Source organism: Etheostoma spectabile, chromosome 14, assembly GCF_008692095.1.
Source record: "Etheostoma spectabile isolate EspeVRDwgs_2016 chromosome 14, UIUC_Espe_1.0, whole genome shotgun sequence".
NCBI classification, from domain to species: Eukaryota; Metazoa; Chordata; class Actinopteri; order Perciformes; family Percidae; genus Etheostoma; species Etheostoma spectabile.
Window position 1 is genome coordinate 17,990,655 of NC_045746.1, and position 16,637 is coordinate 18,007,291.

Genomic DNA, 16,637 nt, shown 5'->3' on the forward strand with positions numbered 1-16,637 from the left:
ACAGACACAGACACACACACACAAACACACACACACACACACACAGACACAGACACACACAGACACAGACACACAGACACAGACACACACCTTTTAGTATCTAAATAAATATGATGATAATAATAATAAATAACAGGATTTTATAACAGGCTTTTGGTAAAGGTCTTGTTGATTTTCCTACTTTTCCATGTGTTTTATCAGTGTACAATGAATGACTTTGAATTTAGGATAGTTGGCTGGTCAAAATAAGAAAATTGAAGATTTTGTAACTGAAAACATCAACAGATAAAACAGTCATAAGTTGTAGCCACAACACTATTAAACCTTTAATCCAGTCATTAGTTCTATACTGTACCATAGATCTTTACCTTGACCCAATTTCTTTAGTTTTTTCCCCCCTTTTCTGTGTGAGTGAGCATATATGACACGTTTTGTGGTCTGATAATGAACAGATAACACTTCCTCTGCCATTCATTCATTCATTACATAATATGCCCTTCCTCCTGGGGGATAACCTTTAACACCACATTTGAAATTGGTACAGTAAACGTGGGCTAGAGCATATCAGCAAAGTGCAATGGTAGCATTTGTTAAGGTACACACATTCTGTATTGCTTTTTGTACAAATAAAAAGCCATCTGTAGAGCTGCTTGTGTGAATACTGTATATACTGTATATTTGCATTTTAAATACACACATTCGGTTTCTGTTTATAGATACTAATTGGCATTTTTTTTAAACAAATTTTCCTTTCATATCCGGGCAGTTGTATATGTATACTGTACATGTAATAACTGTAAGTAACTGCTTATATATTCCATCTTCTTTTTTTCTCCTGTTGAAACTGTTTACTTCTGGGGATCTTTACAGCTTTTTATCGTTAAAATAAAAACACAGCAAATTCCTTTAGCTCATTAAAAGGTCATTGACATGACAAAAACAGAAATCAGTGAAAAATTTACCAAATATTACCACATTCGCCAACTAATCTGTTAAAATAAAATAAATAAAACCTCCCTATTGGTTTATTGTTTATGTTGTCCGAGTGTGACGTCGTAGACATACCCAGCAGATGACAGTTGTTCAGAGCCCAGCAGTAGGCGTAGAAACATTCCTCCAGAGCTCTGGGAAAGGGCGCTTCGGGTGACAGAGAGTAGTCAACGGAGAGGATAGGTACGCTCAGCTCCTTTGACCAAGTCCGAAGATAATTCTGATTGATGAGATGAATGAGAGCAGAATAAATATGTGTAATATATATTTCATACATGGTTATTTTTGTTGTACTTTATAAACAATATTTTAAACATTTTGTAGGAATGGACGTTCTGGGTCCGGCTGCTCAAAAATTTCAAACCACTGTCATGGCGGCTCGGACGGAATACAATATCATATTTTACAGAAATAGTTCAATGAACTGTGTTTTTCAAACATTTTAAGCAAGAAATAGGCCATGCAGTTGCTGAATCTGTCTTTATTTCAGAACGACAAACGGTTTGAAAGATTTTTGTCAACTGGATAGTTGCGGATTAATTTCCATAAAGATGGGCATCTTGCCAGCTTTGTGACACGCTGCATTTTGCATTCCTGGAATGCTTTGCGTGCACGTTGACGTTACCCATAGGAATAGAGTGGAGCGCACCTGACAGAAGCTTTGCACGGACATATGGATCACCACCGTAAGTGGTAATATTAACTATACGGTAACTTTTGCAAACATCTAGTACAGATGAATCTACATTTAACACCAGCATTGTGTGCTGTACCTCATGGGATCTGGAGGTCTGGGCCACAAAGCCCCCTCCATGGAAGTGGATGAGCAGCCACGGGGAGCGAGGCTGCGTCTGTATCCAGGGAAAATGGGATGCGGAGACGGGGGGAGGATCGGTTCGAGAATAAGCTAGCAGCTCATCACTGTCCTATAAAGTTAGAGGATAAAACACACAAAACATGGCATTTGAAAATTACATTGTATTAAATTCCCAAATACAGCAATATTTCATTTTTTTGTATTGGAAATACCTTTCTTCCACCTTTCCCCCTCCCTTACTTGTATCTCATTGGTCTAAACATTTCAAAATTCCCTTTCTTAATTATGTTCAAATGCTGTATGAACTTTCAAGAGGGAATGCATCACAAATCATGGAATAAAGCCATTGAATATTTTTCAATTTATTCTTAATCATTATATGCTCCATCTAAAAACTATGTCTAGTACAGATTCAGGTTCTACTAATCCCCTAAAGACTTCTGTGTTTTTTCCTGCAAATGTTCCTCACCACACCCCTGTATTAGACCTGCGGAGCCTCACCTGTCCTTCTCGAATCTCATAGGAGATCAGACGCATATTGACTGGCCCGGGCCCCCAGTGGGCTATTGGAGGCGACACTGTGGCTGTTAGACTAGGGTCTGAGGCCAGTGGGAGGCGTAGAGTAACAGGAGGCACAGTCAGGGTGAAGTTCACCTGCACTGGGCTAGAGGATATTCTGCTGAAGCCCTGGACAGAGAAAGACATGCAGGGGATTAAGCAGTTAAAACATCAAGGAGGACTTCAGCTAATTTGAGAGTCAGCGAGGAATATTTGACCCTGTCTACCAGTGTTGCCAACTCTTTTCCAATAAAAGTAGCTAGCACTAGCTCCAAAAGTCACTAAAAGTGACCAGATGACAACATCTGTGATGTCTATTGTTGTTGCTGAAAGCCCTTCTGAAATAAACTTCATACTTCAAACATGCATAAAGCATAGAGGTTGTGTCCATCTGTCCATAGCGTCCACCTATTGGTTGTCTCGGCAGACCTGCCTGTTGCACAACGCCATAAAAGAGTGAGAAACTCACTGGGCTGTTGGCAGAAAAGCCGTGGACTGCGATTACTCTGAGCAGCATGCATGGAAATCAATTAAAATCTAGTATATCTCGCTTTTCTCCTAATTGTCTAAAGTCGTTAAATTTTTTGCCAGTGGCCTTTTAGAAATAAAGTCGCAAAGAGGGTGTGAAAGGCTGCTATAACTACAGAGAACGTCGCCAAGTTGGAAACAAAGCTGCCTACTGTTAAAAGGCCGGACTCTGTGAGGTTCCAAAAGGACTTCCAGAACTTCATGTCCAGGTTCTGGGTAATGCGTTCAAACTCAGCACCCCGCAACTCTGGATCGATGACATACTTCCCTGACGTGAGGAGGGAAAGGGCTGCCAAACCTGGAAGAGGAGGCATGATTTTAAGCATGAAAACATCAAAAAAAGCCACTATAGGAACTTCCATCAATACTACAAGATAAGGAAGGAAAAAAAAAGACATACCAAAACCAGACTGTTGTTTACCATACGTCTCTCCATAGGTTACCATGCTTATGACAACAGTCTGGAGGAATGGACGTAGAGTGGGTGAGTACTGTCAAAACAAACAGTGGACAGAGCTGAATAAGAGAGTGACACATTTATTTTTATATTTATAATGAAGCCAAAACTGACTATTCTTAAAATACTTAAGCTGGTTATTTGGGTTATCTGATGTTTGACTACATATTCTGACCTGACAAGAGGCGCTCAATGAGCTCAATCACCAGGCTTGTAGCCAAGTCATTTTAAGTATTTAAGTCACATTTAGGTGAAATAACCAACTTTAACGTGCTAAAATTGGACAAATATAAAAGCAACTGGTGTGAAGTAAGTCTGTTTTTGTAGGCTGACCTGAAAGCCCAGACAGCGGCCATAGAAGCAGGCTTTGTGCATGGAGCTGTACTCCTGCACAAAACTGTTGCTTAGGTTCTGGTCCTGCAGGCAGTACAGCTCGCCGTGGTCGTTGTCATTGATCAGCCGCTGGGCGAGGTGGAGCAGGGCACGCAGTTGGCGCAGAGCAATGCAGTACGCCTCCATCTCAGAGACATTGTGATCTGCCCTGAAGAAGGCACCGTTGTAATTAGAGGCAATGTAACGACCCTTGTGAATGATGTGTAAAAGGCAAGACAGCAAGACCTGAAAGAAAAAAATATAATGTAACTTTTGCTGAGAAAGTCTATATGTTTGTTATTATGAACAAATCCCATTAAAAGATCAAAACCAACAATTCATACCAAATAGAGCCTGTGGAGTCACAACTTTATATAGTGAAGCTTTCTCTGGGCCATAGAGCCCCATTGTTGCCCAAAAATGATTAAAAACAAAGAGCCACACGGAGTGGCCCAAACAGGCTAGGGAAGAGACAACCTAACACATTGTTGGATTTAACACAACAAAGCCAGTGAGATAGTTGTATTGTTTTTACAATTGTATCTAGTTTTCTAGTTTTTAGCAAACATTACTGAAACAGAAGTAAATTGTGCATTTATTGGGGACCATTTTCAGCTGTGGATTTGTTGCACTAGTGAACATTTTGTGTACCTGGATGTTATTTGTGGGATCGCATGACAATAAACTAGAGCCCATGTTAAATGTGATGAAGGTTTGGACTCGCAACACTTGGCAATGTGGCTAAAATAATGCAACAGACCTGAAAAAGTAAAATACTTTGAAGGACTAAGTTTGGTATTTTATTAAACAATGAGACAGAAATCTTTAATAATACTTAAATTCAGTCAAAGATTTTTTTAAATTACTTGTTTCCTTAAACATGAAACATCTGTATTCAACTTTACTGTAAACTAGGGCTTGCCTTTACGAAACTGACAAACTATGAAATGTCTTACTGTAAAATGCTTTAAAACTATTTTCTGTATTGCGGTATAAGAAAAAAAAAAAAGAAAAGTCACTCAAGTTTAACTATTTAGCTTAATGCTATGAAATCACCCAGCAATAGAAGCATAAACCATCTTGTGACGAGAAGCAACACAATTCCCGGGACAATAGGTCTTTTTGCTCCAAGTGTGATCTAGCCACCAATCATCTCAACCACACTTTCTTTAGAGAACTGTAATTATACACAGTTCTCACAAAGAATGGAATGTTATATAGAGTTGAAAATATTAGTTTCTAAATCCATCAACAAAAAATGTGTTAATTGTCAGTCATTTTTAAGCAAAACTGTCAAAAATTCACTAATTGCAGCTTCTCATGTGGGAAAATGTGCCGTTTTCTTGCTCTTCTATTTTAAGCAAACTAAATAGTTTTGTGCCGTTAGTCAAAACAAACAATTCCACTGCGGTTTTGGGAAAATTTTAACATGAATGTATGTTTGTTAATTTTTGATATTTTAGAGACCAAATTATTAATAGATTAACATATTACAATAACTATTAGTTGCAGCCCTAATTTTATACTAATGGTTTCTAATGTTACATGTAACACCTTTGAAATCACTGCTGTTAACAAACTACAAGCTAAAATCAAAAAAGTAAATACACTGTTTTTGGATATTAACTCATGTAGCATGCAATCACAGCTCAAAAATCAGCAGTGAGTGGACCATCACATCCAGTCAGTGGGATCAGTCATACCTTGACCAGGGTGCGGTAGCCATTTCCAGGCGTTTGTGCGTCAAAGTCATAATGGTGGAAGACGGCGGCGAAGCTGGCGACCACAGGCTCCAGGGCTAGGCAGTGCTCCTTAATCTGCTTCATACACGTGACCAGGCGCTTGGCAACAGCCCCGTATGGCAAATCAGTGGGACCTCCCAAAAAAGCAATGTCATCTTCACATACTTTCTTTAAGGCTGCAAATACAACCTTGTAGTCCATATCTGAGGCTGAGAGAAAAAGAGAGACGAGAGAATTATCCCTTAACCTCCTTCCTATCTGCCTCAGTAGCTCTCGTCACAGCAGACATGTGATGTGCACAGTTTATCTCAAAGAAAAAGAATTACCCAAAGGGTAAACACACACATAATGACTTCATCTCCTGCAGCAAAACATATTGCTTTAATGATTCTTGTTATCTAGGCTACTCGGTCAAGGGTTGAAGTTCTGCTGCAACCAGAGGACAGTATTTTGAAACTAGGCCAGTTCAGAGTAGCTGACTGTGATGGCATCAAGCACTTGAAAGGATTTTAATCACAACAAAAATAAATGTCAAGATGAAGCATAAACTCTATATTCCTTCTTTAGGTCAATAATAACACAGACATGGACCAGATGAAATGACAGGATGCAATATACAGGGCAATATAGGCTGGGATGATGGTTGTACTCCCCCATGGCTAAGGCCTAACCAGCATCTTTTAAATATTTTATGAAGTTTATTTAAATATTCTTTAAGATTATTTTATCATTTTATACTGAATTTGACAACACCCACAGGTTAGCAAGCTACAGCAAAGCCACCATGTGAATGGTCATTTAGGCACTGGACATTTTGTGCAGAATGGCTTTAAATGTTAAAACATTTGGAAATGTGTTTACATGTTAGCGTACATAACCTGGATCACTGGAGCAAAAACTGTTAGAGCACTCATGAACACGTTAGGCTTCATCACAGATCTGACTCATAGCAGTTTATCTTTATGACAACAGCACTATCTCAGCCCAATATATAGATGCTCTTTGAAATGCCAAAACACCAGAGCATGTTGTTCCGTCGCCAGACCCTAGTGTGCAGCGCTGTGGAGGTCGGTCTGGCAATGCGAGACTGTCACAACACCAACTTGAGCATAAACACATTGTGACACACTGATAAAGACACAATTTTTTTTTTTAAGTTTGCTGAAAGCGTAGCAATGGAAAACTGCACTTTAAAATGTAACAATCACTTTTTTGTTGTAAATAATTTTCAGTTCTTAATTCAACAAGCAATTTGTATTTTAGCAGTATCGGCCACTGAAAGCAGCAGGAAGACAGTTAACACGTGAATGTTTTTTATTCATCGCAGGTAATATGGTTATTGATATATACAACGTTACACATCTCACAATTTACCCAAATTAAAAAGCCTGGGTTGTCGTCCAGCAGCCCCTTGTGTTGTCCTTGTGCTGGGGACTTGGTTGGTTTATTTAACGCCTTCGAGTGCAGGATGGGTCTCTGGGACCCGCCAGTTCACGTGAAATGACATCACATAGTACGCGAGGGTCACCGGGGGCCCTGAAGCTCAACACCAGGCCAATAAAAAAAAAAAAATCAAATAAACTGAACGGGTCCCAGTGACCCGAAGGACAACATAAGGTTAAACCCCAAACAGCTGATAACTGACGTAAACCTGTCATCAGGCTCAACTCTGCTCCTGCCCAACACTGATATCGGTTTCCAGCCCAGATATCAGATATCAGATATCGTTAAAACGCTTCTCTTCGGGGGTTTTGGAGCATTTTCAGGCTTTTACGCCAGCTTGTCTCCACTTCCTCACACAAACATCACCGACACTGCCGTTCTCACCTTTCAGCTACCGGTGACAACTTTACCCACGACACCAAGTTTGAGGACTTTCGCTTACCTCGTTGCTTTCTGTTTTCACAGCCTTGTAAAAACAGAAAGCAACGACATTGTTTTATTTTCTTCTATAGTATTAAGCGCCGTGATAAAACTCTATGAATGTGCCAAACACGACAGACATGTAGGCCTATTTGTATGTGACATGTTTCAAAGAGACTTCACTCACCATCCGGCATCCTCTTCCTTGATGATTGTGTTTGTGTCAGAGCGCCCGCGCAGAATGCTGGGTAACGTCCGCCGTGGTAACGTCATGTAAGCAGAGCGCGAGGCACCGCGCGTGCCCGAGCCTGCTAGCATAATATGATATGGAGGTAAGTGTCCATGAGGTAAGCTAACAAACATTATTCAGAGAAGTCAGTGGTGGTAATAACTTAGTGCATTTAGGGAAATAATGTACTTTTTACTACATTTAGGCTATCTGACAGCTTTAGTTACTTTACAAATTTCGATATTTGCACACAAAACATGAAGTTTATAATATATATTTTTGTTATAAAATAAACTTTCCAACAGTAGGCCTATTATGCAAGTACAGCTGTAATGATTAGTCAATTAATCCGTTTTTTTCCCTCCATGCAAACATGGTTATAGTTTTACAAATATGATAATATTAATACATTTTTAATAATGTTGAGCTTTGGGCTGTTGGTTGGAAAAAACAAACATTGTGAAGGTGCTTTGGGCTCTGATAATTGTGATGTCATTTCTTATAATGTTTATGAACTAAAAAATCGATTGAGTAATGGAGAAAATTATCAGCAGATTATTAAAAATAATCATTAGTTGCAGTCCGATACAAAATAGATTAAATTGAGCTAAGGAGAAATATTGCACTTTAACTCTGCCTGGCAAATGAAAGATGATAGAAATGAAAATGTTCATGAATCAATATTATGAGACGGTATGTAAATATTACTTTCTAAATCAAAATGATGTAGTAACATTTACATTTGTTTAAGCTGTCCCCCTGTTTGTGTTTTGATGTCATGTTAAGCTATTGGCTAATTCAGGTTTAGATCATAGACTGTATATATATTGTAATATATACAATTACAATAATACAATATATTTACAGTCTATGGTTTAGATAGCACAAGTGTTGTTAATTACATTAATTCAGGCTCTGTTCTATTTAGGTGTCACAGTAATGACACAACACTGAGCCAGCACATGCACAATACCAAGGGGCTGTTTCACAAAAAACATATAATTTATAAATCCAGGATAACTGGGAAATCCTGGCTAAATCTGCCATCTAGGTTTTGTGTAATAGTCCTCAGGACCTTGAAACTGAAGCAGCTAAATGGAATTCAACACTAATTTTATTATTTACACCTGTGTTTTTCCTACTGTGACATGTCAAATGTAGTTTTGTGGTAAAAGTAATGCCTTCTGTGAAAAAAAGTCTCCATGCTTGAGTCCTGTCAGTTTACAGACTTCGGTAGAAATACACTTGCTCCTCATCACTGTTGTTCAAGCACAGAATACAACAAACTCTACTGACTACAAAAACTGTTGTGCATGTCGTAGTGTAGCGTGTATCCTGCAGGATGTGATGAGATAATGGGAGTCTCTAGTGGCCAACAGATTATTTGCAACACTCTGGGCGTTGGTGAAGTTTTGCTCTTCAGAGTGCCTTTGACTTTAAAGTGCTCATATTATGCTGTTAGGCTTTTTCCTTTAACTTTATCGTGTTATACAGTATATCTTTTTTTGTGCATATTATGGGTGTACAAAGGGAAAAAGTCCAAAGTCCACCCCAAAGGCGCTCACCATCTCAGTGTAGTGCAGTAGAGCTGTCAGTCTTCCTCCACCATTCAAATTCAATTTTTTTAAATATGCAAATAATATGTGAATATTTAATGCTCGTATGCAGCCAGTTATAAATATGTACTACACTACACAGGCCTATGGATGTGGTAGTTGTCACACGTTCTGTCCACGAGAGGGACTTCCAACATCAGCCTGGCCTTGAAGGGGACCTATGTCACAGCACTGTAGGGCAGCTAACATAGTCATTAGCTTTCTCCGTGAAGCTCCCAGCTAAGCTCCTATAACTCACGACGCTGTTAGGAAAACACAATGATCTAACTATTGACAACATAAGATTTTTTGCTTGGTGGACCTTGAGTTTAAAGTCATGTAAAAACTATTTCCCATCCTTCTTCTGATTTCCAGCCGCAGCCGGTCACTCCCTCCTGTACTAACCACAGACTGTATATATGACTGTATACATATTGTTACATTAACGGCCTATGGTACTAACGTTACTCAGTAAGTAATGTCAGCTCACAATGCCTCGTGTTTCAGACATGAGAAGAGGATGATTAGCTAATGTTAGCCAACCTATTTATAAAAAAGAATCACATTCAAATAGTAATTTCAGCAATTGTATAATATTGATTTTTTTACTATTCAAATTAGGCTATATTCAACTTTGGGAATTTGGTCCAATAGCTAGTGTGCAGTACAACAAAAGTTTTTTTTTTTTTTAAATAAACCATGTCAGCCTATTCTGTTACAACCTCTATATACAATTATGAACCTGAAAATGAGCATAGAATTAGCATAAAATTAGCACTTTATTGCTTTTAAAACCAGCAAAAAAAATTTGCCGATATCTTCTTTGAGTTTAAGACTTTCCCTTTTAGCTCTGTTGTGATTGTGACTTTCTGACATCAATCAATCAATCAATCAACATTTATTTATATAGCACTTTACAGCACCGAGGGTCCAAAGTGCTTTACATCATAAGAAAAACAAACACAACATTCACGTGAGACACAAACAAACAAAACAAACAAACAGACAAAGCATAAAAAACAGACAGATGAAGTAACCTATATCATCAGAAGAAGAATTGTTACACCACTACTGTGTATTAAAAGCCATTCTAAATAAAGTTTAAGTTTTGATTTAAAATGAACAACATCCGTTATAATGCGAATGTGGCGGGAGCTTGTTCCAGAGTTTTGGGCCAGCAACACGCAAAGCCGATCGCCCCACGCTTGTACCTCGACCGGGACTCTAGAGTCCGCAGGTTGGAAGACGCAACAACCGATTTTGCCCACCCAAAGTTAAAAGCTCGGACAAATACTTTGGGGCAAGGCCATTTAGGGCTTTAAAAACAAAACATGCAATTTTAAAATCAATTCTAAAACGCACGGAAGCCAGTGTAGAGTAAAAAGAACGGGAGTGAGTTGCACTCCGAGAGATATTTGTGAGAAAGCGAGACGCGGCATTTTGCACAAGCTGCAGACGTGCGATGGATTTTTGATTGAGGACCCATAAAGAGCGTTGAATAACGAGACGTGAACTAATAAAGGCATGAATAGCCTTTTCAAATCGTGCTGTTAAGAAAAGGCTTTACTTTAGCCAGGGACGAAGTTGGAAAAAGCTTGTTTGAAAACATTGCTTATCTGTTTGTCCATTTCATGCTACAATCAAATGTCACACCCAGATTTTTTACAGTTTGCTTGGCGCATGAAGTCAGAGCTCCCAGACTTAAAGTTTGATTGTTTGACATGTATTTAGTACTGAAGATAATAATTCGGTCTTGTCCTCATCAGGTCAGGAAATTGCGAGATAGCCACAACTGATATCATTAATGCCATTTAGGAGGCAGTTTAGTGCAACACTGTCATTGGGTTGTATAGGCAGATAAATTTGCAGGTCTCTGCATACAATGAAATGACAGGTTGTGCTTTTCGATTATAGCTCTATGGCAACAATATAAAGAGAACAAGATAGGGCCAAGAATTAACCCTGGGGCACCCACAATAAGAGGAGCAGATGGAGGAGAAAATCACCATTGTGACAGAGAAAGCCTACTTGTCAAATAAGAGCTAAACCATTTAAGTGCAGTTCCTTGAATGCCTACAAAATGCTCAAGGCGTGCAAGAAGGACTACATGGTCCACGTATCAAAAGCTGCGGTCAAGTCAACATCACTAGCACAGTAGGATCCCCAGCATCTACAGACAAAGCTATGTCACTGTGAACTCTTAGAAGCGCCGACTCAGTGCTATGGCGCGTTTTAAAACCAGACTGAAATTTTTCTAACACTGAGTTCTGTTGTAAAAAGACCTGTAACTGATTAAAAACCATTTTTATATTATGACATATATTAATTGTTAAATAGAAAAATCATAAGTTTTTGCCCTAGAATTAGGATCTATTTTATATTAAGTTTTTATAAATTCCAATGCCAAATGTTTTCTGAAGAAACGGTTCGTGTCATGGTTGGTGCAGGTTTGGTTTGGACCCAAAAGCAGGCAGCAGTGTACAGGAACTGAAGAGCAAACTATTGTATTCTCCAAACTGGAAAGCAAACTGAAGCGCTAAGATAGACAGAACACAAGGAGAAACACAGGGAAATGCGACAAAAAGAGCAGACAGGTAAAATTGCACAAGAAGCTTATCACAAGACATGTACAGCTGGAGTGGGAAGGGAACAGCAACAGCAAAGGAAACACTGATCGGGTAACAAGGCACCAAGGACTGGCAACACAAAGGCACGCTGACAAAGCTAGACACAAACAGGTGTACAAGGGAAGTTATGCAGGGCTACAGTAACACAGTGGAAAGCACCGAAAACTCAAAATAACACAATGAATAAAACCCATCCCACTCTTGGTACTTTTCCATGTGTGCTGTGTAGGAAGTAGGCAGCAACGTGGCCCACCTGTTTCCAATCCTCCTGATTGACTCCTGCTCATATTTAAGATGGCTGAAGTTGCTGTCCATGGATCTGTAGAAACCCCATTGGAAATTTGGCAATGCAATATTTATCTAAACTGAGGGGACACCAAGGGGAAAAACATACAGAAGCTGGCTTTGGAAAGTGCTTGGGAAATGTGAGGAGAAATAGTAAAGAGGGAATGTTTTATCCTTAAAGTACATAGAGAGGATAGAGTTCAGGGAGGAGGGGGTTTCCCCTATGGTTCACTGGCCAGGTATACCACAATGAATTTTATCTACGCCAGAGATTGATTTTAAGAAGATGTCAAGAAAATCACATAAGATCACTGCAGCGTATAGTGAAACAGTTGGAGAAAGGTTAAGAAACACTCGGGGACAGTACATTCACATTTTTACAGACAAGGCTCAAGACCTGTAAACTGGGAAGTCTGATTTGGGGATAATAAAAATGTAAGAGTGACAGGTTTTAGTATACAGCAGAGTTGATGACTATAATTTGGGCTCTGCATTGGGTAGAGGAGGTAAAACCAGGGCCAGCCGTGATATGCTCAAACTGTGCATCAGTTTTGATGACACTGAGGGAGGAAAAATCTGGAGACAGGTATGATCTCATGGTAGAGCTTTTAACAAAATGATTCAGGATTGAGTAAGCGGGAGAGTCATTGGGGTTCCTGTGGGTGCCAGCCCATGTGGGGATAGGAGGGAATGAGCTTGCTCATGGGGCAGCAAAAAGGTCATTAAAAGGGAGGTTGACTTAAGAGTAGTTTCATCATTTATAAAAGCATCACGGCTGTGTGACAGGAGGTAGGGGGAAAAAAGGGTCAGCATTATTACAGCATCCAGAAAAGTGTGATAAAGGGCCATTGGTAGTTGGGGAAAGAAAGAAGACTTGCAGTCATGATGACTAGGCAGGGGCATTGTGGATTGTCAAGGAAGTTGGAAATAATGGGAAAGCCTGATGATGGGCTTTGTGGAATCTGTAAACATCAACAGACAGTGAAACATCTACTAATGAAATGCACTGGATTCACAGGAGAAACAGACTGTGTGCAGCAGTGAAAGGTCTGGGCACATAACAATATAATTACAAAATAAACTGTTAAATCCTACATAGAACCAAACTAGGACTAAAAAAGCTGTCCTAGAATTTATTCCTTAATTATGTGTGGTCTCCCTTGTTTTGTCATAACTTGGAGCTGGATCATGACACAAGGAATACGAACAGAAAACCCAAACCCCTCAATAAATAGACGCTGGAGTAAAGGCAACTAAGGACATACTGTCAAACAGAGACAAAGAGTCTGCAGACCACCGGCCACTGAGCAGGACGGTGGTCTTAATGATAGTCATATCTTCCTGTGATATTATTCCAAAAAATGATTTGAGATCAGGTTCCAACAACATTTTGAAATATAATAAATACATGGTAATAAGTGAAAAGACACTGATATATTTTACCATCTAAAGTCTGTAAATTTAAATTCAAACGGTCACTTTTGGTGTGTCAATGTGTAGGAAATGCTTTTGTAATCTCTTTTTGCTCTTTTGTCTCAGGATAACAGATGATGTCATAAATGAATTGACTCTTCTTTGAAATTCCTTTTTTCCTTTCTGACACACCCAGTTGAAGGTGACTCTGGTTTTCTGCAGAATCTATCAGATGATAAATGATGTATTGGGTGTGGTGGTCATTGTGGCCTGGCCATTTGTCATGTATGAATATTTAAGTGTTGATAAGACACTGTTTAGAAAGTACCTTTTAAGTTATAATAAGTTATATATTTACAGTATCTTCTGTAAGAGTCAGAGGGGTGCACAAACATCAAAGGTCACCTCAGTGATCTTATGTTGGTTCAACACTTCTGTGTTCCTTACTTACCATAAACTTAGACACGTCCTTCCTTATTGAACATCCTCTCCTTTGCAATTTGACACCATAAACAAATTGAGGCAGATGAACCTTCAGTGACTTTTTGTCACATTCAGTATAGTTGTGTTTGTTGCACTAAGTTTTAAACTACTCCTTGACCACTTCTGCCACAAATTAGTATCATATATCTAGAAAATATTAAAAATTGGTTGTATATGAAGAATAATACCTGTCATTTTGATTCATCACATTTCTAAAGCTGGAATTACATAATATTTCCAATTTTTACTGAAGCTGGAATCAAATAATATTTCTCATTTTTACCTCTGAAATGGCTGAATATTTGCACTTGATTGTCTGTAAATTAACTAATCACCTAATTAATGGATTTTATTTGATCTACATCTATATCTCAACATCTACTAGAAGAATTGGCCTGAAATGTAGCACATGACTTTGATGATCCCCTGACTTTTATCTCCACCATGAGGTTGATATTCATGGTTTTATGTAAAATGTCTGGACAACTTTTGAAAAGTTTGGCATGAATTTTGGTTCAGACATTCATGAGCCGCTCAGTTTTTAATTTGTAATCACATTGCCGATATTACATAAAGGTAATTTTTTGCGGGTTGGATCTTTTTCCATCCAACAAGTTTCCTATTGATGCCAGACCTTAAAGGTCAGATACCAACCACAAGCACGTCTTTGTTTATTGCCACCCTCTCAGAAACCCTCTGATTACCACTAACCTTAGACAGAAGTGTCAGACCTATCTAATGTAGCAATCAATGCAGCCAGTTTACTCAGAAACTGTCAACAGAGCTGCCGTGCAAACAGCTCCCCTGAAGTCCATGCTGGTGTCCCAGAAGAGAACGCCAGCATGAAACTGACTTTGCAGGTTTCAGTGTGTTACTTCTCTTTGCAAATGAGAATCAGGAAATTGATAAGGAAACAATTTTTTAAAACACTGTTTCTTCAGGACGTCTGTAAAATTCAGGCCCTGACAGCACATTTCCTCAACCTCCTGACGCATACAGAGTGAGAATGTATAAAGAATCCCTCCGATGAGAATAGGAGCTTATAAGGCTGTTTAAATTTAAACTTAAGGTATTGTGCCCTGCAGGGAGGCAAACCTTGATTAATGACTCAAAAAAAACATTTGCACTTCCAAACTATGCTTCATTTACAAGTCTCTGTCACCTAAACACACATTCATACTGGCAATGAAGGCTCAACACAGTCACTGGTACGCAGTGTGGCAAGAAGAGGGAATGAGATGTGGGTGCTGACACGTTAAACAGACGCCGAAGAACTAGTGGCAACAAAGGCCATCTCACGGTAGTGGCAAACCAGAGGGACCAAGCAGCCCGCTGTGGCTGCTGGCTACTTAGCTAGCTAGCTAGCTATTTAAGTAGCCAGCTAGCTTGCTAATTCTATCCAACATGCTTTCATGCTAAAATGGTTACAACAAATGAGCCAAGCAAAGCTGTCACTTATCTGGCAATAGCAATGTGCTTTCCATTGTCATGGTAGTACGGTTCTGTATGTTTCTCTTTTATTTTGGTAGTCTGTTTTTTCTGTCTTGTCCGGTCTTGTTTTACTTCCTGTCTGTCCCTGCTGTAGTCTGACTATTTCTGTTCTCCCCTGAACCCTCCTGAGTTTGTTTTTGACTTTGCGCATCCATGGAACAAGAGTGTGTGTGTGTGAATGAAACATTAAGTTGTTAAATTTAGTGGCTGGCCGGCCGACTGGCTCGTTCGCTTGCTTGCTAGAGGTCTCATTTAGTCTATCACCAACCACGGTGCAGAGGCAGAGAGGTCTACAGTCTTTACATAAAATTATACGGTATAGGACATTTTTTTATTAGTTTATTTTGTAATGTTTAGGTATGTAGATCTTTAAAAAGACACGTTTATGTTGAAATAAATATACCTACAAAAGTAGTTATGTATCTCGTTGTATGTTTGCCCTCTTATGGAGCTAATGTGCAAAAACACATATAGTTTTGTTTTTTAGAAGGAATATTCAGTTTTGACAGCCCTATGTGTATTGAGCTGAAGATGAAAAAGACGAGAGCCATCTGTGTGTGCCCTCTTGAGAGCTTGCTTTCTTCCCTACTTGGGCACTAATTTGCTGAAGCTGAATAACCAATCAGATGGATTCCTCTCTCTGATGCCGATTAAACATGTTGAATCGTCTGCAAATAAGCCAACGATGGTTGACCTGGGTCGACGAGTAGCAGGTAGTGACACGCGGTAAAATCTAGGGCTCAAATAGGTTCATTTCTAATGTCAGAGAGTTGAAGAGGTAAAGTAAGCCAGTACCTCACAAAGAAAAAAGGGACATATTAGGAAAAAGTCAGAAAAAGATATGTGTACGATCTAAAAAGGTCCAGTGGTTTAGTGTCAGGGTTGGAGAGCAGGCAACTGGCAGACTAGTGCAGTGCAATAATTTTTCAAGAAACAAGTCTTTCAGTCTATGGACCAGATGCAGGCAGGCAGGCAAGCAGGTAACAGGTAACAAAAGCTCCAAACATTAAACAACAATGATGAACCGACAAGGGGACAAAGACACGTGTGATTGAATGGAACCATAGATGGTATAAACTGAATAAAAGGGTGGAACAAATCATTTTCCACAATGCAACCAACAGCGTCTCTTTGTCAAACACTATCTCACTAGTTTATGGTCTATGGTCTTTCAGATGCTACCCCCC

General features: G+C 39.2%; 1 protein-coding gene across 1 annotated transcript in view; it reads right to left on the bottom strand.

Annotated features, from left to right (window-relative positions):
* Positions 1 to 7,703, bottom strand: part of lipea (lipase, hormone-sensitive a) — a 12,258-nt gene extending 4,555 nt beyond the window's left edge. Inside the window, exons 1-8 of the mRNA XM_032535741.1 lie at positions 7,515 to 7,703; positions 5,426 to 5,673; positions 3,684 to 3,968; positions 3,294 to 3,384; positions 3,046 to 3,191; positions 2,309 to 2,494; positions 1,764 to 1,916; positions 1,066 to 1,210 (exon numbers count right to left, since the gene is read on the bottom strand). Coding sequence (XP_032391632.1) covers positions 1,066 to 1,210; positions 1,764 to 1,916; positions 2,309 to 2,494; positions 3,046 to 3,191; positions 3,294 to 3,384; positions 3,684 to 3,968; positions 5,426 to 5,673; positions 7,515 to 7,524 — 1,264 coding nt within the window. The 5' untranslated portion in view covers positions 7,525 to 7,703. The remainder of the gene's footprint in view (positions 1 to 1,065; positions 1,211 to 1,763; positions 1,917 to 2,308; positions 2,495 to 3,045; positions 3,192 to 3,293; positions 3,385 to 3,683; positions 3,969 to 5,425; positions 5,674 to 7,514) is intronic.
* Positions 7,704 to 16,637: the final 8,934 nt, after the last annotated feature.